Source organism: Oncorhynchus mykiss, chromosome 4 (genome assembly GCF_013265735.2).
Source record: "Oncorhynchus mykiss isolate Arlee chromosome 4, USDA_OmykA_1.1, whole genome shotgun sequence".
Lineage (NCBI taxonomy): Eukaryota > Metazoa > Chordata > Actinopteri > Salmoniformes > Salmonidae > Oncorhynchus > Oncorhynchus mykiss.
Window position 1 is genome coordinate 23,292,560 of NC_048568.1, and position 27,935 is coordinate 23,320,494.

Below are 27,935 nucleotides of genomic sequence, written 5' to 3' on the forward strand. Positions count from 1 at the left end.
TAATTTACAAAATAGCCTCCAATACCCTACTCAACAAATTGGATGCAGTCTATCACAGTGCAATCCGTTTTGTCACCAAAGCCCCATATACTACCCACCATTGCGACCTGTACGCTCTCGTTGGCTGGCCCTCGCTTCATACTCGGCGCGAAACCCACTGGCTCCATGTCATCTACAAGACCCTGCTAGGTAAAGTCCCCCCTTATCTCAGCTCGCTGGTCACCATAGCATCTCCCACCTGTAGCACACGCTCCAGCAGGTATATCTCTCTAGTCACCCCCAAAACCAATTCTTTCTTTGGCCGCCTCTCTTTCCAGTTCTCTGCTGCCAATGACTGGAACGAACTACAAAAATCTCTGAAACTGGAAACACTTATCTCCCTCACTAGCTTTAAGCACCAACTGTCAGAGCAGCACCCCATTATTTTTATTTCTACTTTGCACATTCTTCCATTGCAAAACTACCATTCCAGTGTTTTACTTGCTATATTGTATTTACCTTGCCACCAAGGCCTTTTTTGCCTTTACATCCATTCTCACCTCATTTGCTCACATTGTATATAGACTTGTTTATACTTTATTATTGACTGTATGTTTGTTTTACTCCATGTGTAACTCTGTGTTGTTGTATCTGTCGAACTGCTTTGCTTTATCTTGGCCAGGTCGCAATTGTAAATGAGAACTTGTTCTCAACTTGCCTACCTGGTTAAATAAAGGTAAAATAAAATAAATAAAAATAAGTGTGTGTGTGTTTCCTATCCCTGTTCACTTCTCTCCCTGTAGGTTGTACAGACACTACCCCTTGACTACAACCCTTCTAATTTAGTGTATCCTGCTCGCACAACCCATGTGTAATTTCTAGTCCCCGGCAACGTTTGGAACTGCCGATTTGATGCGCATGAAATATGTTTTCGTGACATTTTGATTAAGAGGGAGTGGGGTGGTTTTAGCTTGGATCTATACAGGGAGCCCGATGGACAGGAATTCCCTGATACACGGAGACATCTTCCACCCTACACCCCCCCAGAAAAAGCCTCCCCATTAGCCAATACAGTCTCATACGCAGGATTTGTGGTACACAGAGTAACTTTGACAAACAAGCCGACTATCAGGATGAGGGTTTCAGACAGCCGCCTTACCCAGAGGAATGGCTGCATGATGCAAGGGAACGTTATAAAAATATGACCAAGGATGACAGCCTCACACCCAAACCTCTCCAACTTCCTGACCAATGCGCTCAATGCTTCCTTCAATACTCCCCACTTGGTAAACAGTTCGACCACATCATTGGGGGAGCGTCTGAAGGTCTGATCTTCCACCAGAGCCACGTAGTACCTTTCTAGACAATGTGCAGGATGGTAACTATAGATGTGGCTGATGTAACCAGTGTAACTTTACGAACAAATGCACAATGTTCAATCACCCTATTACGGGCAAGGCCATTAAGATTAAGGGAATCATTAAATGTCTCACATAAAAAAAAATGATATACCTGATTAAGTGTATTTATGGTCTATGCTGTGTAGGAAAAACAAAACGAGCTCTGAAAACAAGGATAGCAAAACACAGGAGTAATACCAGGACTAGAGGTCAACCGATTAATCGGAATGGCCAATTAATTAGGACCGATATCAAGTTTTCATAATAATCGGTAATCTGCATTTTTGGAAACCAATTATGGCCGATTACATTGCACACCACGAAGAGACTGCTTGGCAGGCTGACTACCTGTTATGTGAGTGCAGCAAGAGCCAAGGTAAGTTGCTAGCTAGCATTAAACTTATCTTATATCTTATATAATTTATCATCGAATCACAGCCTACTTCGCCAAACGGGTGATGATTTAACAAGCGCATTCGCTTAACGTTGAAGGTTGTGCAATGTAACAGCAATATTTAGACTTAGGGATGCCACCCGTTAGAACGGTTCAGTATTTCACTGAAAGAATAAACGTTTTGTTTTCAAAATGATAGTTTCCGGATTTTACCATATTAATGACCTAAGGCTCGTATTTCTGTGTGTTATATTATAATTAAGTCTATGATTTGATATTTGATAGAGCAGTCTGACTGAGCGGTGGTAGGCAGCAGCAGGTTTGTATGCATTCATTCAAACAGCACTTTCCTGCATTTGCCAGCAGCTCTTAGCTGTGCTTCAAGCATTGCGCTGTTTATGACTTCAAGCCTATCAACTCTCGAGATTAGGCAATACTGGCAATACTATAGTGCCTATAAGAACATCCAATAGTCAAAGGTATAGGAAATACAAACGCTATAGAGAGAAATAGTCCTATAATTCCTATAACAACTACAACCTAAAACTTCTTACCTGGGAATATTGAAGACTGATGTTGAAAGGAACCACCAGCTTTCATATGTTCTCATGTTCTGAGCAAGGACCTTAAACGTTAGCTTTTTTACATGGCAAATGCACTTTTACTTTCTTCTCCAACACTTTGTTTTTGCATTATTTAAAGCAAATTGAACATGTTTCATTATTTTTTTGAGACTAAATATATTTTATTGATGTATTAAGTTAAAATAAAAGTGTTCATTCAGTATTGTTGTAATTGTCATTATTACAAATATATATATAAAAATCGGCTGATTAATTGGTATCGGCTTTTTTGGTCCTCCAATAATCGGTATTGGTATCAGCGTTGAAGAATCATAATCGGTCGACCTCTAATCAGGACCCTTGACCAGAGAAACCCTACGGCTGCACATTTCATTGAGTCTCGTCACAACATTAGCTCTTTGAGATACATTGGCATTGAACATGTTTAGACGACTGGGGGACTGATAATCTATTATTGAGAAGAGAATTGTATTGGATTCACCATGTGTACCATGTCTCCTAGAGGTCTGAACCAAGGGTTTGATATCAGACCATTTCTTACATCAATATGTCACTTTGATTTGTCTTGCCATCCACTTGGTATTTTTTAAAATATATATTATTTTCTGGAACTACTACATGTACACATCTCATTGTTATTAAATTATTAGAGATGCACAACTAGTTTTTGCACCTGTAACCGATGTGAAATGGCTAGCTAGTTAGCAGTGGTGCGCGCTAATAGCGTTTCCATCGGGGTCGCTCTGAGGACCTTGAAGTAGTTGTTCCCCTTGCTCGCTCCACAAAAGGGCCGCGGCTTTTTGTGGAGAGATGGGTAACGATGCTTCGAGGGTGACTGTTGGTGTGTGCGGAGGGTGCCTGGTTCGAGCCCTATTAGGGGCGAGGAGAGGGACGGAAGCTATACTGTTACACACCCACCATGCGTCATGTCCGCAATGGTCATGTAAGGTGAAATGTGTACCTGTATATTTTGGGATGGGAGCACTCAGATTGTTGGACCAGACAAAGATCTGTTTCGGATCGGAACGTTGTCAGTAAACCGATGAATTGGGGGCTTTAACAGTGTGCGGGCCTTCTTGTTCCATACTTTGACCTCACTCTTTCCCAGTCCCCGACCACTCACAAGGCAGGCAATATGCTTGACCTCATCTTTACTAGAGGCTGTTCACCTACTAATCTCACTGCAACCCCCCTCCAGGTCTTTGATCACTACATTGTTTATTTTTCTCTCCATTTCTCCTCCAACTCTACCCACTCAGCCCCTACCCAGATGGTCATGCACCATTGCAATCTTTCCTCTCTCTCTCCCACTACACTCCACTTCTATCCTATAATTTCTCCCTTCTGCTAAATCCTTCTCCCTACTGTCTCTGCCTCTTCGATCCTACTCTCCTCCTTTTCCGCATCCTTTGACTCTCACTGTCCTCTTTCCTCCCGACTGGCTCGGTCCTCCCCTACTGCTCCGTGGCTGAGTAACTCATTAAGTACTCACAGAACAGGGCTGCAGTCATCTGAGCGGAAATGGCGGAACACTCCATTTCCGGAGGACCTATCATCCTTCCACTCCCTCCTCTTCCTCTGTATTTACTGCTAAAGCCGCTTTCTATCAATCAACATTTCAAGCCTCTGCCTCCACCCTGGGAAACTGTTCTCCAGGGGTTGGAACCGGTTCAGGGAACAGAACCGAAAACCAATTTTTTCGAGGACAGGAACAGCACTGGAAATTAAAGTGATATACACTGTTCCAGAAAATAACATTTATTTTAAAAGCAAGGAAACCAGTTAGTCACTCTGTCACTCAGAAACGTATTCCAGTGTCTTATTCCAGCATAGTCTACTAGCCTACTACTGACGTTACAAGCGTGATTCAGAAATTAAGGAGAGAGATTTTTTGTTGTTGTTGAAAAGAATGGATTCACTTTTTCAACGCTGGTTGAGTATACTGCATTTCACATTGGATTTATTAACTTCAAAAAGTGCACACACAAGCTTGTTAGCTATCTAGCTAGTTTTGGTCCATCATTAAGCCAACTCTCTGAAGTTCAATGACATTCAACATTCTTTCATAGAAGCCGGTCCTACGTAGGTATAACTGTGGGCGCAATTCAGATAACGCATTTCATAACAACAAGATAACCTCCATCCTCTCTCACTCTCTCCCCACTGCAAAATTTCAGTCACATCTCTTGCCCTACACTTCTCTGTCCAATGCATGTAAATAGCTTGCCCGCTCCATAGCAAGCTGCTCTATCTGCACTGATTGTGAAGTAATTTAATGTTGAGTTAAATGTTTAAAAAATTAAATAAAATAACAGAAAGGAACAATTTAACTTGTCAATTTTGGGGGTTTGAACCGGTTCAGTACTTTGTTTTGGTGTTTGGAACAATGGAACGGAACAAAAAAATATAGAATTATGTTTAGAACTAAACGATTGGAAAATAATTTTGGTTCCAACCCCTGCTCTTCTCCACTTTTTCCTCCTTAATCCTCCATCTCTCAGTCCATCTCTCAGTCCTACTGAGTCCACTGGTCTCACTCACACAGTACTACCTTACACCTTGACCTCTTTCTCCCCTCTCTCTCCAGATTCAATTCTGTGACTAGTGAAGTCTGGCCGCCCGACAACCTGCATCCCCTCCTGCCTTCCCCAGACCTCTCTGCAGAACTTCGCACTTCCCTTATCAACTCATCCCTGACCGTTGGCTGCGTCCCCTCTGACTTCAAGATGGTCAAAGCCGCTTCCAACACTCAACCCATATGACATGAAAAACTATAGACCATTATTCCTTATTTATTTTCTTTCCAAAACACTTCAGTGTGTTGTCTATGACCAACTCCTTTGTTATGTCTCTCAGAATGATCTTCTTCACCTTAACCAGTCAGGCTTCAAGGAGGCTCACTCAACTGACACCCCTCTCCATTGTGTCACAGAGGCTTTCCGCTCTACCAAAGCTGACTCTCTCTCCTCTGTTCTCATCCTCCTAGATATATACACTGCCTCTCCACCGTTATCCATCAGATCCTCCTCTCCACCCTCTCAGGACTGGACATCTCATCTCATCAAGTGTCTGCACCATGGGTTCGTACTACAGGGCTCGGTTCTAGGCCCTCTCCTCTTTACACCAAGTCACTCGGCTCGATCATATCCTCACATGTCCTCTCCTATCATTGCTATGCAGAAAACACTCTACTACTTTTCTCATCCTCCCTTTCTGATACTCAGGTAGCAACACACATCTATGCGTGCCTGCCAAACATCTCAGCTTGGATGTCAGCCCACCACCTCAAGCTCAACCTCGATAAGACAGAGCTCCTCTTCAATGCCACCGTGGGGAGGCAGGAATAGCTAGCATGCCTTGGCAAGTTAGCTAGTCTGGTTAACATGCTATGCAGTGTTTATCTAACCTTGTCTCAACAGTCTCATAGAACCAGATCACTGAGGCGAGCCGGACCCTTCTTTGACCAAGTCTGGGAAATTAGGAAAGTGGCGCTTTACCAAGGCAGGCACAGAAGGCAGGGAGTCCCCACCGAACCCGGCCGACCTCTCCCTTCAAGAGTAGCCTCCCGCAACCGGCGACAATGCGCACAAGACCCAGGTTGAGCGAGAGCAGCTTCTGCATGCAACAAGCCCAGGCTAAACAAGACATTTGATCCGACCAAAGACCCAAATCCATCCCGCATCCCACAACTCAGCCGAGGTACAGGCCTCCGGGAGAGGACGGTCACTATTGGAAACACCAAGCAGCCGGTGAGAATGTGCACGTGAACTGGTTCAAGCAAGGGCAGCCTGAGCATGCACCAAGCCGAGACATACAAAACAACAAACATGAGTATATTTTGTTGATATGGTGTAACCGCATGACCGGGCGCATGGTCTCTAACCTGAACCCGGTTTGTTGGCTTTTGTCGTTTCGTTCGCGTTAGCCATCTCACTCATTGCTATAGCCAGGCGTAGCAACCTGAAGAATAACTAATTGGTTTGTAGGTAGGAAACTACGAAAACAAAATACAACTCTAGCACAGAACATCCAAAGGGGTGCTCAACCACAAAAGGAGAGTTTAGTTGGAGCAAAGTATGATAAACAAGCAGTCTAAGTAACTGAATTGTTCTGCTCAGCTCAATGTGAAGAGCAAAATTGAAGGAATGAATCAGAGCCTAAGTGTTATCACCTGTGGAAGGCGGGGCTTCTAGCGAGGCACGGCTTTCATTGGCCTTGTCAGGCTTGATTGTAAGTTCTTCAGTAGAGCTCGTGAGAATGAGACTCAGTGTTCTATTGAGGTAGCCTAGCGGTGAAGAGTGTTGGGACAGTAACACTGGTTCAAATCCCTGGGACGACAAGGTGGGAAAATATGCTGTTCTCCCAATAGCAACTGCTCCCTGGGCATCAATGACGTGGATTAACTTTCTGATTCAGAGGGGTTGGGTTAAATGTGGAAAACACATTTCGGTTGAAGGCATTCAGTTGTGCGTCTGACTAGGTATCCCCTTTCCCCTGAAAGGGAACAGATAGACTTCCCTCCTTCTTTCTGTCTATCATTTGGGTCAAGCGACTTGCATCTACCCCTCCTGGCATGTTCATCAAACCATGAAGCATCCATGTCTGACGAGATGCCAGAGATAACAGCTTTAATCTGTACCTTACTCCACTCAATGAGTCAATATTTTTCTCAGCCACAATGCACGTATGATTTAGATTTTTAGACCAATGAGATAAAACAGAATAGAAGACAGACACAAAGAGAGTCAAGGTGATGAAACATTTTAATCTAATCACAAAAGTACAAAAATATGCAGTAAAATTGAATAGACCTACTTTACAGAAATATCATGGAAGCTCCAGGCTAATATTTATTGCCATGAATAAACAAAGACCTGTCATCAAAATCAAAGTTTGGTTGATTTAATGTAATGCAATCAAAGAGCAATCAATGCTAAATAGGCATAGCCAGTGGCTATTTTGATTAATTAATTGTAATCATTAGAGCATGAATGGGGGGGGGGGGGGAAGAAATATGTATATAATGAACAAAAAAAAACATTCAGGGACCTACCCAGAGCAGGGCGAAATTTAATACATATGTTGATGTTTTTTCTCATCTTGGCCTGGACTGATCCTTATAGCATTGTCGTCCAGAGCATCAGGAAGACACTTCCAGCAGCAGAGGTCACGACCCAGGAACCGCTTCCTCTGGGGGACATGTTGTTGTTAAATGGCTCCAAGGGCCCAGCCTGTGAGGATGGATCACTCCTGCAACTCACTGAAAGAGTAGCCGTCATGTTGCGGATGTTTCCCTCATACATGGAGTAGTTTTTCTGTAGAAGGAACAAACATGACATGGATGGAGAGGATGTTTTGAAATGACAGCATGAGCATTTACATTTTTATTGAGTGGATGCTTACATTGACATCTATGATGAACCCAATCTGAGGGACCCTCTTCATTGTGGCCTCGTGCACGGCAGTAGATGACTGGTCCCAAGCTGCAGTCTTCAACATCTCCTCAATGTTTCTGTGGGGCACACACAAAGTCATTCTGGTTTACATGTAACAACTTAATATAATATATGCCATTTAGCAGATACTTTTATCCAAGGGACTTACATTAATATTATTTTACTGCTCTAGGGATGTAATTATTCTTTGGATTACCTTACTATTATGTATTGATTTACTTATTATTATTTTTTTCACCCTTTAAGTGATGCGCAATGCAGAGAACGCCGGAAGAAGAATTATCATTTAATTACCACAGTGAATTATGGTAATGTTTGTTTTTGTGTCAATTAATCCCATAAAGGATGGGTTGCCAATTGGTGATTTGACACCAATTTTTTTTTTCATTCATTCAGTCATGCGTAACTAGCCACCAAAACAAACAGGCACAGTATCAGTCTAAAAATGTAAATGTGTGGGTGAAAACTGTGACAATGTGAAGGCTCTTACTGGTCGACTGTCTTCCCCATCATGGCCATGTATGCATGCATGTCAGGGTGGCTGCAGCAGCTGGTGACGGGGATGGCTGGGTAGTAGAAGACAAAGGCCAGACACATCTCATCAGTGGTGGCCAGCCCTAACTGTGTGATTCCTTTGCGATTGGTTGTGTTATAGGTGCACTCCACAACAATCTCATCGCCCTGCAGTGGGGAAGAGATACTGCTTTAGGAAAGATCTAATGACTAACAATACCACTCATCCATGACACCCATTTGAAATACAGGAAATACGTGGATGCTCACTGGTTTGATGGTCTTAATATTTCCCAGATTGGTGGCCTGCTGCATCTCAAAGTTGAAGTTCTCATCCAAGCCCAGGAAGTCAATCTGCTCTCCATTCCTGTGGAGGTTAGAATCAAGAGCACATCAGTGGTGAGAGTGAAGAATCATCCAGGAGGATCATCAAAGCTTATCGCTAATTATCCAGACAATGAGACCATGTACGGGTCATATCATAGGCTGGTATCATGGATCATATTTTTGGCTGTCCTCTCTCCAGGGACACAACTTTGATTTTAGAATTGGGGGAGACATATACAGTAGGGCAAAAAAGTATTTAGTCAGCCACCAATTGTGCAAGTTCTCCCACTTAAAAACATGAGAGAGGCCTGTAATTTTCATCACTTCAACTATGACAGACAAAATGAGAGAAAAAATCCAGAAAATCACATTGTAGGATTTTTTCTGAATTTATTTGGAAATTATGGTGGAAAATAAGTATTTGGTCACCTACAAACAAGCAAGATTTCTTGCTCTCACAGACCTGTAACTTCTTCTTTAAGAGGCTCCTCTGTCCTCCACTCGTTACCTGTATTAATGGCACCTGTTTGAACTTGTTATCAGTATAAAAGACACCTGTCCACAACCTCAAACAGTCACACTCCAAACTTCACTATGGCCAAGACCAAAGAGCTGCCAAAGGACACCAGAAACAAAATTGTAGACCTGCACCCGGCTGGGAAGACTGAATCTGCAATAGGTAAGCAGCTTGGTTTGAAGAAATCAACTGTGGGAGCAATTATTAGGAAATGGAAGACATACAAGACCACTGATAATCTCCCTTGATCTGGGACTCCACGCAAGATCTCACCCCGTGGGGTCAAAATTATCACAAGAACGGTGAGCAAAAATCCCAGAACCACACAGGGGGACCTAGTGAATGACCTGCAGAGATCTGGGACCAAAGTAACAAAGCCTACCATCAGCAAGGGCATTGAAGATGAAACGTGGCTGGGTTTTTCAGCATGACAATGATCCCAAACACACCGCCCGGGCAACGAAGGAGTGGCTTCGTAAGAAGCATTTCAAGGTCCTGGAGTGGCCTAGCCAGTCTCCAGATCTCAACCCCATAGAAAATCTTCGGAGGGAGTTGAAAGTCCGTGTTGCCCAGCAACACCCCCAAAACATCACTGCTCTAGAGATCTGCATGGAGGAATGGGCCAAAATACCAGCAACAGTGTGTGAAAACCTTGTGAAGATTTACAGAAAACGTTTGATCTCTGTCATTGCCAACAAAGGGTATATAACAAAGTATTGAGAAACTTTTGTTATTGACTAAATACTTATTTTCCACCATAATTTGCAAATAAATTCATAAAAAAATCCTACAATGTGATTTTCTGGATTTCCCCCCCTCATTTTGTCTGTCATAGTTGAAGTGTACCTATGATGAAAATTACAGGCCTCTCTCATCTTGCACAATTGGTGGCTGACTAAATACTTTTTTGCCCCACTGTATATGTATATATATATATATAAATTAAAAGTATATATTTGTTTGTTTTTTCCAGTCGGATAAACACTTCAAACAGCCTACCCAACCACTCGGAGGAGTCCTCATGGTCCTAAAGCGCACCGTTGCCCTGTATCACATTCCAATGATAGAACTGGGGGGGAACAAAAATGAAATTTCAGAATTTCCCAAGTATAAGTTACGACCCCGCTGCTCTCTCTCACCTGATGTGGCCAGCTTGCACCTTCCTCCCAGCCAGGTGAGTGTGCAGTGCCACGGAGAACACAGAGAGGTCAGGGACAGGGTCAGGCATGATCTGGGGAAAGACAGAAAGCAGGCTCATTTTGAACAAAATCCTGTTTTGTTGAATTCAGAGATGGCTATGCATAGTATACCAGAAAGGAAAGAGTAAGCTGGCGCTTTCCTTTTTTGACGACAATCTGCTCTACAATGTCATCAAAATCAGCCATCCTTCTTCAATCTAGTGTCAAAGGGCACTGAACGTACGTCTGAGAAGTGTGATGTGTTGCAGAGGCCGTAGCTGTGGAATGCTGTGGCATTGGGAGGGATAGCGTAGCCCCAGCCAATGGCCACCATTAGGCCTGTAGTCATGATGCCCACGTCATGCTGCCTGAGCTGGGCAGTGTAGTACAGCCTCAGGCCTGAGCTATCCCTCCGGCCTGCAGGGAGAGACAGAGGAGAAGACGTGATGATGAGGGCTTTAGATGATCGCTAAATTCAATCCAAGTCTTGGAGAACCTCAGGGTGTGCAGGCTTTGTTCTGTTCAAGGACTAGCACATGGTTCACCTTTCATCAAGATTGGAGCGGGGTAAACCTGTTAATCCTGTGTTAGTGGATTGGAACATTTTAATTATTAGCTAGTGAATGGTTACCTGCTTCTTGGGCCAGGTTGTTGTAGTGAATTTCCAGCCTGTAGAACTCATCATTATTCTGTCCTCCAATAGGGATCCCAGCTATTTCTGGAAGCTCAAAAGCCTGGAATGGAGAAGACAATGTAGAGACAGATCAGACTAGCATGTGTGTTCATGCATGCATGTGTGTATATTCATGTTTTCAGAAGGGGGCAGTCTCTCACCCCTCCTCCCACCCCCCAGGCAGACACCACTCTGATGCAGTCCTCCCCTGATCCTTCCGTGTAGCATTTCTTCTCGTAGGTCTGGTTCACAGAGGAGGGGCAGCCATAGAGAAGCATGTGGTGGACCAGGTCCAAGTGCTCAATCACCGGCTCAATCTGAGCGACAGGGAGAGAGAAGGAGGCATAGAGAGAAGACGCAGGGAGAGGGAAGAGATGACTCCAATGACAAACGTATGATGTAATTGCAAAATGATTAGACCATGAAATGAGAGAGGGCTCATTTACCCGATAGATATGATTTTTGCCGTTGAGCTTTGGCACCTTCATGACCTTGCAGTGGTAGTATGTACGTTCGGCAGGGACAGTAACCTGCAATGGAAGAAGGACTACTGTGTTAACGATGAAGTCCGGGATCTTAAGTACAACAGATTTGTAACATATTGTATGAATTGGATTCATAACCTATCATACGAATTGCAAAGAAAATAACAGATGATAATAAGAATTTGCAGGACATAACATTTCATACAAAACGGATGAAGTAGTACACAAAAAACAGGGACCCGTCTTGGCTCGTGAGCACCACTTTCAAAACTACTGGCTGAAATTACACAGAAGTTCTGGAGCATCACTTTAATAGTATAAGTGTTGCCAGTCCATTCTGTTCCACAGTCACGTTGTAGACTAAAGATACCACCTCCTGTATATTCAATATCACAATATTAATTCAAATTAATTTCATTCAATCATCTTTGACCTGTTCCACCCCAGGAGTAAAGTAAAGTATTTGACTTCAAACTAAAAGTCCTGCTGTGCCTGATCTAGAGGAAATAGATGATTCCCCTTCAGGACATGTGTGTGAGGTCACTCTTACATTCTCCATAACGAAGTCTAGATAGTTGCTGTCTGGGGGGCTGGATCTGGGCATGAACTTGAGTAGATTGACCTCCTTGGTCCCCCTTCTATTGGCATGGTACCTTATGTCATCAGACGTACCATAGGCATAGATCAGTTTCACTGGACTGTCCTATGAGAAGGATGGAACAAAACAACATCAATTGACATAAAACATACAAAAATCACAGAGTGAGGACTAGGTGTGAATAAAAGGCCTAGAAGCCAGTAGACACTTAGTAGGGCCTGCATAATTTAGTGGCATTGGTGTTTTGACACTTGTTATGGCACCATTGTCTTTATTAATGTTGTTTTTTGTGAACCATCTAGGGTTACAACTGCTCACTTTTGAAAATGTTTGCCTGCCTCCCTGTGTTTAGGCCATTGTTCCAATCCTCTGATTAATTGTGTTGAATTACTCTAAATAAAATAATCAGTAGGTGCATGTAAACCAGAGATGGTCTCCAGAGTGCTTTCAAAGAGCAGGTACATTAGATTGAACACAGTGAACAGAAGATAAATGAATCCGGGGATTAGGAGGAAACTGGAGCTTTGCATGGAGGCCTGTAGTTATATTATGAGAAGATGTAAAAATACAAACAATGAAGCAGAACAATGAAATGCCAGACCACAATATAGTGTAAAAAGATTGTGGTCCAAACAATGGAACGTATCACACCTTAAACTAGGCATTGAACCATGGGAACGGCCATAGGAGCAGATCTTATTTCTCAGGGGTGTGAGCGCCTGAAGGCCATAACATTATTACCATGGCAACAGACGGGGAAAGGATATTTTGGCCCACCATCACTTGAGAAACTAACTAACTGTATTATGTGTTATAAAGGACACATTTATTTAGGTTAAAAGGGAACAACTCTCAAAACCGGCTTAGGTTGCTTAGATATTTGTAAACTAACCTTTTATGAATAGAAATAGTCAATCATGATAACGGAACATGAATTTCCTCTTCCATCCTTTCAAGACTTTTAGTACAGATTACTTGTTAACAGTTTGTGTCTGTGTGAAAACGTTGACTTACGGGGATGTGGAAGTCTTCCTCGTCACAAGACTGGATGGGCCTCCTGAAGGTCATGGTGGTTTGACCATCTGCCTCCGTCAGGGACAGGAGGGTGTAGCTCTGTTTCTTATCCACCAGGGGAAATGAGTTCCCTGTGGCATAATAATCCTGAAAGAGAGACAACACAGAAATACTGAAGTTATCTGGAGTCTATATGAAGCTTAATAGAGTTCTGTGTTGTTAAACAAAAATGTTGTAGCGTTTCTGAAGGAGCAACACATTCACAGGTAACTTTAAATAGTAATTTAATCTTCCAACGGTTTGCAGGTGTTGAAAACCAATACACCTACAACTCCTCCTTCTTTGGGTCGGCAGGTAGCCTAGCGGTTAGAGCGTTAGTCCAGTAACCGAAAGGTAGAAATATGTCATTCTACCCCTGAACAAGTCAGTTAACCCATTGTAGGCCGTCATTGCAAATAAGAATTTGTTCTTGCCTAGTTAAATAAAGGTAAAAATATACTCCATATGACAAGATCAGTGTTCCCCAACAGTGCACATTTTTGCAGTAGCACCGGACAATCACACCTGATTCAACTTTTCAACTAATCAAGTCCTTAATGAGTTGAATCAGATGAGCTTGTCCAGGGCAACAACAAAAATGTGTGCTGTTGGGGGTACTTGAGGACTGGAGTTGGGAAACACTGAACTAGATAATCATGATTACTGCTACTACTATAGCCACTTCACTGTTACAGTAGCCTACTTCTATCCCTACAATATAACTACTGCTATTCCTGCACATAACAGAACAACAACTACTACAATACATTACCACTCATTATCTTGTGTCTAATAGTAATAGATTAGAAAGTAGAATAACAGGTTAATAGTTTAGATACCATGAAATAGGTGCCATTTGGTCCGACCCCTCCCATAACGATGTCCGATGCAGCCATGCCTCCATTTGGGCTGAACCCGAATCCCAGCCAGCCAGTGGTCTTGACGGTCAGCTGGAACATGATGGTGCCCTGGACCTCACTGAACCCCCACTTCAGGATGACGTTACGGTCTGCGTCAAGGTTCTCCATGAAGGGCATGAGGGGGTCTTGCTGTGCCCCTGTCCCTGGAGGCCAAGCCAGGAGCAGGGAGAGAAGTAGAGGGATCATACTGTCTTGTCACCCTCAGATAGACCCTGAGACCTCTACCTGCTGAGAGACACACACTCCCAAACAAACAGCTGTTTCTAGCACCGCTAAGATTCTGATACACACTCACTCACTCAAACAACAGAGTTCTAACAGGGTCGCTACACGCTCACACACACTCCCTAGCTCTAACTTTTCTGAGATGTTCTCTCTCCTTTTGCCACCCTACTCTCCTCCTCCTGGGTCCTTCCTACCTCCTCCTTCCTTCCTCATATAAACCTGTTCCTACAGATCCCTCCTGCCCAAATGGCACTGTCAGTGGATTAATGGAAGTCCTGAGTCTGGAGTCATATACTGTAGGAGTGATATATGATACGAGGAGGAGAGGAGGGGTGCCTTTGATTTGGAGTCGGGGAACAGGTGAACAGTTCTGTAGGTTTTGATCCAAAAGAATAGAAGGAATCCCCAAAAACATGTTCACATTGGGACAATGTGTAGGCTCCACACATTGGTCCAATGCGCCTTTGCTCATAGGTTCCACATTGCCCCCAAGGCATGAGCCGAGTGTGGGAAACCCATATCTGGTGAGGGCAGCCCCCATCTTTTCTCAGTAAACATTCCCACATTGGCACTGTACAGAATTCCGCCTCCTGGACATTATGGGCATCCAGTGTTTCTAGCCTCTGATTGGCCAGTTGGTCCAACCCATGCTCTTACAAGGGTATAAATAGATCCCAGTCCCGGACCGTCCTTTGTCCCTGTGTGATTTGTTGTGAGAGCATTGTTGTTATTGTGTTATTGTTACCTTCGAAACAAAGTCGTTTGATATTGGGGACGCTGACGTAGATAGATGAAGTTAACAAGCTAGCTAGTTTCATAATTATCTCCATCACGGTATGTTATTTGGTCACGGTATGGCGCTGGTATTTGCTAGTGTGATATATTACTGCTTCCCTGATTTGGCCATGAGAATGTTGTCATGGCGTTGTGTTAAGCCATAAGCACAGCTGGTTCTTTAAAAACAACTAGCTAACTCAGGAACGCTTAACTCCGTTCTCTTATATTGAGGCGGTTCGGAATGTATTCAGACCCCTTGTCTTTTTCCACATTTTGTTACGTTACAGCTTTATTCTAAAATTGATACAATTATTTTTTCCCCCTCATCAATCTACACACAATACACCATAATGACAAAGTGAAAGCAGGTTTTTAGAAATTGTTGCAAATTAAATCAAATGAAAAACAGAAATACTTTATTTACATGAGTGCTCAGACCCTTTGCTATGAGACTCGAAATTGAGCTCAGGTGCATCCTGTTTCCATTGATTACTATGTAAAGTAGGTAGACAGGCAGTGAGGCATTCAGTTATTCAGTTACTGTTCGATTGAACGTTAGGCTGGGAAAAACGAGTGACCTAAGCGACTTTGAGTGCCAGGCGCGCCAGTTCCAGTATCTAAGAAATGGATGGCCTCCTGGGCCTTTCATGCACGACAGTGTCTAGGGTTTACAGAGAATGGTGTGACAATCAAAAAACATCCAGTCAGCGGCAGTCTTGTGGGCGAAAAAAAGCTAGTTGATGAGAGAATGGCAAGAATCGTTCAAGCTAAGAGGTGGGCCACAAACAGGCAAATAACGGCGCAGTACAAGAATGGTGTGCAGAATGGCATCTCGGAACACACAACTCGTCGGTCCTTGTCACGGATGGGCTATTGCAGCAGACAACCACACCGGGTTCCACTCCTATCAGTTAAAAACAAGAAGAAGAGGCTCCAGTGGGAACGCGATCACCAACACTGGACAACTGAGGAGTGGAAAAACATCATCTGGAAATCTCAGTTCCTGTTACATCATGCAGAGTCAGGATTTGGCGTAAGCAGCTTAAGTCCATGGCCCCATCCTGCCTGGTGTCAACAGTACAGGCTGGTGGTGTAATGGTATGGGGAATATATTCCTGGCACACATTAGGTCCCTTGACACCAATAGAGCAACGTGTCCATGCCCCAAAGAATTCAGGCTGTTCTGGAGGAAACCTGGCCGACCCGGTACTAATTAATAAACTTGCCACTCAATGTATATCAATATAAGAGAAAGAGGTGTGTCACGGTTTTCTTGATGAGAAGGAGAGTCGGACCAAAATGCAGCGTGTAGATTGCGATCCATGTTTTAATGAACAAACGTAAAACACGAATCAATGCAAACACTACAAAATAAAGAACGTGATGAACGTAACGAAAACCTAAAACAGCCTATCTGGTGAAAAACACATAGACAGGAACAATCACCCACAAACACACAGTGAAACCCAGGCTACCTAAATATGGTTCCCAATCAGAGACAATGACGAACACCTGCCTCTGACTGAGAACCATATCAGGCTGAACATAGAAATAGACAAACAAGACATGAAACATAGAATACCCACTCAGATCACACCCTGACCAATCAAAACATAGAAAATACAAAGTAAACTATGGTCAGGGCGTGACAGTACCCCCCCCCCCCAAGGTGCGGACTCCGGCCGCAAAACCTGAACCTATAGGGGAGGGTCTGGGTGGGCATCTGTCCGCGGTGGCGGCTCTGGCACTGGACGTGGACCCCACTCCATGACAGTTTTAACCCCCCTCCTAAACGTCCCTAAATAGGTTACCCACCACAATGATAACATGGGACAGAGGGACAGCTCGGGACAGAGGTAACTCGGGACAGATGGGTAGCTCAGCACTGAGAGGAAGCTCAGCACTGAGAAGAAGCTCAGCACTGAGAAGAAGCCCAGGCAGGTAGTAGAAACTACCAGAACCTGGCGGTTTCAGCAGATCCTGGTCGACTAGCAGATCTGGGAGAATCTGGTCGACTGGCGGATCTGGGAGAATCTGGTCGACTGGCGGATCTGGGAGAATCTGGTCGACTGGCGGATCGAGAATCTGGTCGACTGGCGGATCTGGGAGAATCTGGTCGACTGGCGGATCTGGGAGAGTCTGGTCGACTGGCGGATCTGGGAGAGTCTGGACGACTGGCGGATCTGAGAGAGTCTGGACGACTGGCGGATCTGGAAGAGTCTGGTCGACTGGCAGATCTGGAAGAGTCTGGTCGACTGGCAGATCTGGAAGAGTCTGGTCGACTGGCAGATCTGGAAGAGTCTGGTCGACTGGCAGATCTGGAAGAGTCTGGACGAGTGGCAGATCTGGAAGAGTCTGGACGAGTGGCAGATCTGGAAGAGTCTGGACGAGTGGCAGATCTGGAAGAGTCTGGACGAGTGGCAGATCTGGAAGAGTCTGGACGACTGTCAGATCTGGAAGAGTCTGGACGACTGTCAGATCTGGAAGAGTCTGGACGACTGTCAGATCTGGAAGAGTCTGGACGACTGTCAGATCTGGAAGAGTCTGGACGACTGTCAGATCTGGAAGAGTCTGGACGACTGTCAGATCTGGAAGAGTCTGGACGACTGTCAGATCTGGAAGAGTCTGGACGACGGGCAGATCTGGAAGAGTCTGGACGACGGGCAGATCTGGAAGAGTCTGGACGACGGGCAGATCTGGAAGAGTCTGGACGACGGGCAGATCTGGAAGAGTCTGGTCGACTGGCAGATCTGGAAGAGTCTGGTCGACTGGCAGATCTGGAAGAGTCTGGACGATTGGCAGATCTGTAAGAGTCTGGACGACTGGCAGATCTGGAAGAGTCTGGACGACTGGCAGATCTGGAAGAGTCTGGACGACGGGCAGATCTGGAAGAGTCTGGTCGACTGGCAGCTCTGGAAGAGTCTGGTCGACTGGCAGCTCTGGAAGAGTCTGGTCGACCGGCAGATCTGGGAGAGTCTGGTCGACCGGCAGATCTGGGAGAGTCTGGTCGACCGGCAGATCTGGGAGAGTCTGGTCGACCGGCAGATCTGGGAGAGTCTGGTCGACCGGCAGATCTGGCTGCTCCATGCTGACTGGCTGCTCAATACTGACTGGCAGCTCTGGCTGCTCCATGCTGACTGGCAGTTCTGGCTGCTCCATGCTGACTGGCTGCTCCATGCTGACTGGCGGCTCTGGCTGCTCCATACTGACTGGCAGCTCCATGCCGACTGGCAGCTCCAGCTGCTCCATGCTGACTGGCTGCTCAATGCTGACTGGCGGCCCTGGCTGCTCCATGCTAACTGGCAGCTCTGGCGGCTCCTTGCAGACTGGCAGCTCTGGCGGCTCCTTGCAGACTGGCAGCTCTGGCGGCTCCTTGCAGACTGGCAGCTTTTGCGGCATCCTGCAGACAGGCAGCTCTGGCGGCTCCTTGGAGACTGGCAGCTCCATGCAGACTGACAGCTCCTTGCAGGCTGGCAGCTCCTTGCAGGCTGGCAGCTCCTTGCAGACTGGCAGCTCTTTGCAGACTGGCAGCTCCTTGCAGACTGGCAGCTCCTTGCAGACTGGCAGCTCCTTGCAGACTGGCAGCTCTGGCTGCTTCATGTAGACTGACAGCTCTGGCTGCTCCTTGCAAACTGACAGCTCGGGCTGCTTCATGCAGACGGACAGCTCAGGCTGCTCCATGCAGACTGACAGCTCAGGCTGCTCCATGCAGACTGACAGCTCCTTGCAGACTGGCAGCTCCTTGCAGACTGGCAGCTCCTTGCAGACTGGCAGCTCCTTGCAGGCTGGCAGCTCCTTGCAGGCTGGCAGCTCCTTGCAGGCTGGCAGCTTTAGCGGCATCCTGCAGACAGGCAGCTCTGGCGGCTCCTTGCAGACTGGCAGCTCCTTGCAGGCTGGCAGCTCCTTGCAGACTGGCAGCTCCTTGCAGACTGGCAGCTCCTTGCAGACTGGCAGCTCCTTGCAGACTGGCAGCTCCTTGCAGACTGGCAGCTCTGGCTGCTTCATGTAGACTGACAGTTCTGGCTGCTCCTTGCAAACTGACAGCTCAGGCTGCTCCATGCAGACGGACAGCTCAGGCTGCTCCATGCAGACTGACAGCTCAGGCTGCTCCATGCAGACTGACAGCTCAGGCTGCTCCATGCAGACTGACAGCTCAGGCTGCTCCATGCAGACTGACAGCTCCTTGCAGACTGGCAGCTCCTTGCAGACTGGCAGCTCATTGCAGACTGGCAGCTCATTGCAGACTGGCAGCTCGGGCTGCTTCATGCAGACTGGCAGTTCTGGCTGCGCTGAACAGGCGGGAGACTCCGACAGCGCAGGAGAGGAGAGAGGCTCCGGCTGCGCTGAACAGGCGGGAGATTCCGGCAGCGCAGGAGAGCAGAAAGGCTCTGGCTGCGCTGAACAGGCGGGAGACTCCGGCAGCGCAGGAGAGTAGAAAGGCTCTGGCTGCGCTGAACAGGCGGGAGACTCCGGCAGCGCAGGAGAGGAGAGAGGCTCTAGCTGCGCTGAACAGGCGGAAGACTCCGATAGCGCATGAGATGAGAGAGGCTCTGGCTGCGCTGAACAGGCGAGGCGCACTGTAGGCCTGATGCATAGTGCTGGCACAGGACGTGCAAGGCTAGGGATGGGCACAGGAGGCCTGATGCGTGAGACTGGAACCAACTTCACCAGCCGACTAAAACGGACCTCAGGACGAGTATGGAGCGCTAACCCAGGTGCCATCAAATCCCTGACACGTTCCGTCAGGCGAATTCTATGCAAAATGCACCAACACAGCAACTCCCTCATTTCTCTCTCCTCCAATTTCCCCATTAACTCCTTCACAGTCTCTGTTTCACTCACCTCCAACACCGGCTCTGGTTCTGCTCTCCTTGGCTCCTCACGATAAACAGGGAGAGTTGGCTCAGGTCTGGCTCCTGACTCTGCCACACTCTCCCTGAGCCCCCCCCCCAAGAAATTTTTTGGGCTGACTATGGGGCCTCCGTCCGCGCCGCCTTGCTTGCTTCGCAAACTCCATTCTCCTATATCAATCCTTCCGGTTCCCAATCAGAGACAATGACGAACACCTGCCTCTGACTGAGAACCATATCAGGCTGAACATAGAAATAGACAAACAAGACATGAAACATAGAATACCCACTCAGATCACACCCTGACCAATCAAAACATAGAAAATACAAAGTAAACTATGGTCAGGGCGTGACAAGGTGAGCATTCCTCAGCTAACATCTAGCTAGTTAGACCTGTTTACAGTGAAGAAAGGGTCCCGAGGATCCCCATTGTTTTTTGTTGTATACTTGCCTGTGAAAGTGATTATCTAACTAACTCACCGTTTGAACAGGTTGTTGGTGAGTGGAGGAGGTCTTTTGTTATATTTTAGCTAAAATGGTGTTGCAGCTGGTAACGCACGTACATTATTATTTCTGTTACAATCATATCCATAGCCTACACATTTGTATGATAGCTAGCTAAATCTATCCAGCTGGGCTGTTAGATAGAGCTACAAAGGGAAGCACAACCGAGAGCTGCCTAGTGACACGAGCCTACCAGACGAGCTGAATAACTTCTATGCTCACTTCGAGGCAAGTAACACTGAAACATACATGAGAGAATCAGCTTGTCCGGATGACTGTGTGATCACGCTCTCAGCAGTCGATGTGAGTATGACCTTTAAACAGGGAGTACAGGAGGGGACTGACCACGCACCCCTGAGAGGCCCCTGTGTTGAGGATCAGCGTAGCGGATGTGTTGTTCCCTACCCTTACCACCTGGGGGCGGCACGTCAGGAAGTCCAGGATCCAGTTCACTCATGACTGCACGGCCAGGCACAACTCCAACACCATCATTAAGTTTGCTGATGACACAACAGTGGTAGGCCTAATCACCGACAATGATTAAACAGCCTATAGGGAGGAGGTCAGAGACCTGACCGTGTGGTGTAAGGACAACAACCTCTCCCTCAACGTGATCAAGACAAAGGAGATGATTGTGGACTACAGGAAAAGGAGGACCGAGCACCCCCCCCCCCCCCCCCCCCCCCCTTTGTCATTGATGGGGCTGTAGTGGAGCAGGTTGAGAGCTTCAAGTTCCTTGGCGTCCATATCACCAACAAAATAACATGGTCCAAGAACATCAAGACAATCGTGGAGAGGGCACGACAAAATATATTCCCTCTTAAGAGACTGAAAAGATTTGGCATGGGTCCTCAGATCCTCAAAAGGTTTTACAGCTGCACCATCGAGAGCACCCTGACAGGTTGCATCACAGCCTGATATGGCAACTGCTCGGCCTCCGACCACAAGGCACTACAGAGGATAGTGCGTACGGCCCAGTACATCACCAGGGCCATGCTTCCTGCCATTCAGGACCTCTGTACCAGGCAGTGTCAGAGGAAGGCCCTAAAAATTGTCAAAGACTCCAGCAACCCTAGTCAAGCGGTACCGCAAGTCTAGGTCCAAGAGGCTTCTAAACAGCTTCTAACACATATGGAATCATGTAGTAACCATAAAAGTGTTAAACAAATCTAAATATATTTTATATTTGAGATTCTTCAAAGTAGCCACCCTTTGCCTTGATGACAGAGGATGGAAGTTCAGTATGTAGCTAGATGTAGAAGGCAAATGTTAACTACAGTAGCTAACATTGCCCATGAATGGAAGAGAGGCTTGTGAGCAAGCATTTTAGCCAGGTAGCCTAGGACAACAAAAAAGAAAAGCGTGTACAATATGACAGGGTGATAGACCGTTTCGTGAACAGGAAAGAGAGGAGGATGGCATTGGCGTTTCTCTACAATTAGGGTGAGTCAACTTGCTACCTGCATGAACGCACACGCACACACAAACACACACGCACACAGAAATCAGAACCATGGACAGCCACATCATATTTAGCTTTCCGTTGATTGGAATAAATTGTTTATGGTATCCTCAGTTGTCGCTGTATTAGACTAAGCAGAGGTGATTTGATCATGTTGAAATGTTGAAGTTGAAATGGTGCTGGAATAGTGGAGGCAGCTCCTGTTTTCATTGCGACTTGCCATAACTCTGTGGTTCTCAATCAATAGTTGTTTAGACCTGTCTAAAATAAATAATGGATTTATTGTGATGGTGTATATTCAACTGATTTAATAGACTTTTAAAATGTAGATGTTCCAAAGGCGCACATCAACATTTGTATGAGGCTTGTATGTGTGAAGGCCTGGATATGCTAAACATGTTTTTGTTAGTATGTTAGTTAGTCTTTTGCAATATAATAACCGGCTGACACAATTTCATGACTACCACAGCCCTACTCTGAGCTCCTTGACTATCTGGGTAAACAATGACTATCGCTTTTTTTTCCCCCTTTTTTTATTTTTTTTCTACTGTATGATTGACTGTATGTTTGTTTATCTCCATGTGTAACTCTGTGTTGTTATATGTGTCGAACTGCTTTGCTTTATCTTGGTCAGGTCGCAGTTGCAAATGAGAACTTGTTCTCAACAAGCCTACCTGGTTAAATAAAGGTGAAATTGAACAATTTAAAAATAAACTCAGTCACTGTGTTTCTCAAATACTTCACCATAACCCACCAGTGTTATTACTCCGTGAGGTAGACATTCATCATGCAGTCAATTCTCCAATCAGTCAGTGTTATGATGTATTATATGTTTCCTTAACTCAAGGTTTTTCCATTGAAGTAGTACATTCTTCACATTGTTATTGATACGTTAAGTCATTATGTTGTGTCTCTCTTTCAGACTCTCAAGACAGTGGCTGTCTGTGCTTCTGTTTCTGTTGGTTACTGATCTGAGTTCTCCTTTGAGAACATCCTGTCCCTTTGTGAGTTGAATGGATGTGGGTGGATACTACTGTACAGTACACACACACTCACACACATAACACTCATTAGAAACACTCACATGTAGCCGACACACACAGCATGGAAAAAAAACACCCAGATTTTACAATACCAGGAAACACAATATATGCAGCTTGTATGTAAATTAATATACACTGAGTTTACAAAACTTTAAGAACTGCTCTTTCTGTGACAGACTGACCAGGTGTAAACTACAATCCCTGATTGATGTCACTTGTTAAATACACTTCAATTAGTGTAGATGATGGGGAGAAGCAGGGTCGCAACATTCAACGAGGTTATGTCCCCCCACATACTGATATTGCATGTTTGTCTCCCCCAGTTTTATCAAAACAATGTGATACAAAAAGCGGCAATGGTGTGCTTTAGGACCATGCGGACGCCTAGAGCGGTCGGGTAGGCTGTTTGGAGTGTTGAGAAGGCTGGATTTAGGACTGAGTGGACACCACAGAGCGGCTGATAGGCTGTGTGAAAGCAAAGCTTCTGGAAGTCTGGCTGGACCAGCAAGGGAGAGTTGAGCATATTTCAGTGTGTTGAGCTCTTTTACCGAGTTGTAAAAGTAAGCAGAGCAGAAACTGGCTACTCTTTAGTTGACTGATGTAGCTGGCAAGATAATAGACCTCTTATGGATCGGCTCCTTTTTTTCAATTTTCGCCTAAAATGACAAACCCAAATCTAACTGCCTGTAGCTCAGGCACTGAAGCAAGGATAGGCATTTTATTGGTACCATTTGAAAGGAAACACTTTTAAGTTTGTGGAAATGTGAAAGGAATGTAGGAGAATGTATATATTTTATTTTTTTATTTATCCGTTATTTTATCTGGTAATTTGACTGAGAACACATTCTCATTTACAACAACGACCTGGGGAATAGTTACAGGGGAGAGGAGGGGGATGAAAGAGCCAATTGTAAACTGGAGATTCTTAGGTGACCGTGATGGTTTGAGGGCCATATTGGGAATTTAGCCAGGACACCGGGGTTAACACCCCTACTCTTACGATAAGTGCCATGGGATCCTTAATGACCTCAGAGAGTCAGGACACCCGTTTAATGTCCCATCCCAAAGATGGCACCCTACACAGGGCAGTGTCCCCAATCACTGCCCTGGGGTATTGAGATATATTTTTAGATCAGAGGAAAGAGTGCCTCCTACTGGCCCTCCAACACCACTTCCAGCAGCATCTGGTCTCCCATCTAGGGACTGACCAGGACCAATATAACACATTAGATCTGGTAAAATATAATACAAAGGGAAAAAAACTATGTTTTTTTGTATTTTCATTGTACCATCATCTTTGAAATGCATGGCCATAATGATTTGTATCTGTATTTAACCAGGCAAGTCAGTTAAGAACAAATTCTTATTTTCAATGACGGCCTAGGAACTGCCTGTTCAGGGGCAGAACGACAGAGTTGTCAGCTCATGGGTTTGAACTTGCAACCTTCCGGTTACTAGTCCAATACTCTAACCACTCTAACCACCCTGCCACCCCAGTCCAGGTTTAATTTAGATATTGCCCACTAGATGCCAGCAGTGTATGTGCAAAGTTTTAGTCTGATCCAATGAGCCATTGCATTTCTATTCAAAATTTTCCATCAAGACTGCCCAAATGTGCCTAATTTGTTTATCTAATAACTTTTCATGTTCAAAACTGTGCACTCTCCTCAAACAATAGCTTGGTATTCTTGCATAATAATAGCTACTGTAAATTGGTCAGTGCAGTTAGATTAACAAGAATTTAAGCTTTCTGCCAATATCAGATATGTATATGTCCTGGGAAATGTTCTTGTTACTTACAACATCATGCTAATCGCATTAGCCTACGTTAGCTCAACCATCCCGCAAGGGACCCACCAATCCTGAAGAAGTTTAACAGAAAAAAACTAAACTAGTGTTTACTGAGAGAGCTGAGCTAGTATTTTAACTGTCATGTAACGTTAGCAAATGTTTCATCCCCTCTCGACTGAGGTGAATGAATTAGCTACGCTACCTAGTACAGCTAACACAGCCAGGTCTAGCATCTAGCTATATGTCAGATAGCAATATGAGGTGGCTATTACTACTATCTAACAGCTGTTGTTTGTTTGGACATGCTTTGAATCCTTTGTTTTGTCCCGTTTCAACAAAAGTAAATGAACTTGGCTAGCTTTGCCAGTTGATGTACAGTTAGCGAGAGAGCTGGCCAAAAGTTGGCAAACATTACCTATTATTTTTGCCACAATCACACTAGACCTGAATCAAACGATGAAACCATAGGCCAAACGATTGAAGATTGATATTGCGATGTTTTTTCAGTGCAATGTGAGTTTTATTAGTCAGTATGGCAATGTAATGTTATTGATCTGTCAGTTTCCCCAGCTAATGCCCTACTTTTCACACTGACACAGTAATAAACAGCTCTAACTTTACAGGCTTCACTGTCATGGTGTACAGCAGAGGTCTGCGGCCAGACCGATTTCTTCATCCTGCTCCTGCCCGCACCTACAGATTTTCATATTGCACCCGCTGGCTTTCTGTCCAACTCCCACTACCTCAAGAACTGGTCCCAAACCCAACCAACCACAGTCCCGCAATGTTATTTTAGGCATATGTGACGCAGCTCCCTTGCCAGCCATGGTCCCAGCAATTTTGCGCCCTATAGGCAATATCAAATGCCCAAAAATAACTTAAGAAATAGGTTAAATTAACAGAGATTCTTACATGGCCCTTATATTTGGCTATCTGTATTACTGGGCTAGATCAGTCAATATGCTGGAGGTACAGTACCAGTCAACAGTTTGGACACACCTACTCAAGGGTTTTTCTTTATTTGCCAAGAGTGTGCAAAGCTGTCATCAAGGCAATGGGTGGCTTCTTTGAAGAATCTCAAATTTAAAATATATTTTGATTTGTTTAACACTTTTTTTGGTTGCTACATGATTCCGTATGTGTTATTTCATAGTTTTGATGTCTTCACTATTATTCTACAATATAGAATATAGTAAAAAATGAAGAAAAACCCAGTTATGAGTAGGTGTGTCCAAACTTTTGACTGGTACTGCATGTAATAATGATCTCTCAACTAGCTTGATGACTGTGGGCATTTTTACATTTAAAAAAAGGGCCAACACTGATTTTGAAGTTGCATGCGGGGCTACCTCATTACGTGACCTTGAGCAACCATGACCGACTCATGTCCGCTACACACTGTATAAACTAGCTTGACTGATTTTGAAGTTGCAGGCGGGGCTATCTTATTAAGTGACCTTTTGGGCTAATGGCCAACTGTAAGGGGTGCGTAACTGGTGGCAGGGAAGTCAGATTCAGGAGAGCAGAACTAGGTAATAGCCGGAGCAGCATAAAGAAATAACCAACATGGGTACAAAACCCGACGCACACCAGTAAACATGTGCACAAGCACTTACAACAAACAATTCCACACAAAGACATGGGGGGAACAGATGGTTAAATACACAACAATAAATTACGGAAATGAATACCAGGTGTGTAGGAAAACAAGACAAAACAAATGGAAAAATGAAAAATGATCAACGATGGCTAGAAGACCAGTGACACCGAACGCCGAACGCAGCCCGAACAAGGAGAGGAACCGACTTCGGTGGAAGTCGTGACACCAACACTGATTTTGAAGTTGCAGGTGGGGCTACCTCATTACATGATCTTTTGGGTTAAGGGCCAACACCGATTTTGAAGTTGCAGGTGGGGCTACCTCATTGCATGGCCATGAGCAACCATGACAGACTCAAGTCCACTACATATAAATTAGCTTGATTGCTAATTCCAGAAGTTAGATGTGTCGATTGTATCCCCTGAACTACTATCTTCAGCCCCTAACTATGTTAGCTAGCTAACAGGCTAAGAAGCTAGCTAGCAAGTTGATTCACACAAATGTCTGTGGTCATTTAGCTAAATAGCTGCAGTGCAACATAACCAAAGCCAAAACCAACTTTTTCTAAACACATCAATCTATGAATATATGGCCAGTAACAATATCATCAGAGTAGATTACATAACCTTGGCCTTAACATTCTTTGAGTAGTTGAGTTAGTCCTCGGTGAGGCAGTTAACAAAGCTGTTTCTTAACTCAATACTGTTAAAGCTGCAAGACATGAGGCATTATTTCTAATGTAAACTGGAAAATGAGAAGCATAAAGCAGATAACAGTGTTCAATTAATTCACTGATTTGTCATGTCCATACCTATTTGTCATGTCCATACCGATTTGTCATGTCCATACCGTAGCAATCAGTCTGCACAATTAACTATCACAAATGATTTGATGAAGGCTGTACACCTTACTGTACACTTGGAGATCTGTGATAGAGACATTGTCCTACAGGTAACATTGTTATTATTCTTAAAATAATCACTGGTGTTCAAGAAACAGGTTAGAATTTCAACTAGTTTACCTCGATGATGATTTACAACTTAAGATTGGAAGAACTTCACGAAAGAGTAAGAACATTTTTGTATTGAAAAATGATGTGAACCCTTTGGAATTACCTGGATTTCTGCATAAATTGGTCATATAATTTGATCTGATCTTCATTTAAATCACAACAATAGACAAACACAGTCTGCTTAATCTAATAACACACAAACAATTATATGTTTTATGTCTTTATTGAACACACTGAGTAAACATTCACAGTGCAGGGTGGGAAAAGTATATGAACCCTTGGATTTAATAACTGGTTGACCCTCCTTTTACAGCAATAACCTCAACCAAACGTTTTCCGTAGTTGCGCATCAGACCTGCACAACGGTCAGGAGGAATTTTGGACCATTCCTCTTTACAAAACTGTTTCAGTTCAGCAATATTCTTTGGATGTCTGATGTGAACCACTCTCGAGGTCATGCCACAGCATCTCAATCGGGGTGAGGTCAGGCGTATTTTCTTCTGTTGAAGCCATTCTGTTGTTGATTTACTTCTGTGTTTTTGGTCATTGTCCTGTTGCATCACCCAATTTCTGTTGAGCTTCAGTTGGCAGATA

General features: G+C 44.7%; 1 protein-coding gene across 1 annotated transcript; it reads right to left on the reverse strand.

Moving 5' to 3' along the window:
- Nucleotides 1-7,102: 7,102 nt before the first annotated feature.
- Nucleotides 7,103-14,427, reverse strand: moxd1l (monooxygenase, DBH-like 1, like). Its single transcript, XM_021600813.2, has 12 exons — nucleotides 13,997-14,427; nucleotides 13,119-13,265; nucleotides 12,057-12,209; nucleotides 11,468-11,551; nucleotides 11,183-11,338; nucleotides 10,980-11,082; nucleotides 10,593-10,765; nucleotides 10,310-10,401; nucleotides 8,597-8,693; nucleotides 8,304-8,494; nucleotides 7,761-7,869; nucleotides 7,103-7,672 (listed from the first exon to the last, which is right to left on the reverse strand). Exons 1-12 carry the CDS (start codon nucleotides 14,261-14,263, stop codon nucleotides 7,475-7,477), a joined length of 1,770 nt encoding a protein of 589 aa, XP_021456488.2. The 5' UTR covers nucleotides 14,264-14,427; the 3' UTR covers nucleotides 7,103-7,474.
- Nucleotides 14,428-27,935: the final 13,508 nt, after the last annotated feature.

Coding starts and splice junctions, on each gene's coding strand:
- moxd1l (XM_021600813.2), bottom strand. CDS start 14,263: ATGATCCCTCTACTTCTCTCCCTGCTCCTGGCTTGGCCTCCAGGGACA. Junction 11,339..11,467: donor GCAAAAATCATATCTATCGG/GTAAATGAGCCC, acceptor CCTGTCGCTCAG/ATTGAGCCGGTGATTGAGCA. Junction 8,495..8,596: donor ATATTAAGACCATCAAACCA/GTGAGCATCCAC, acceptor TCCCCACTGCAG/GGCGATGAGATTGTTGTGGA.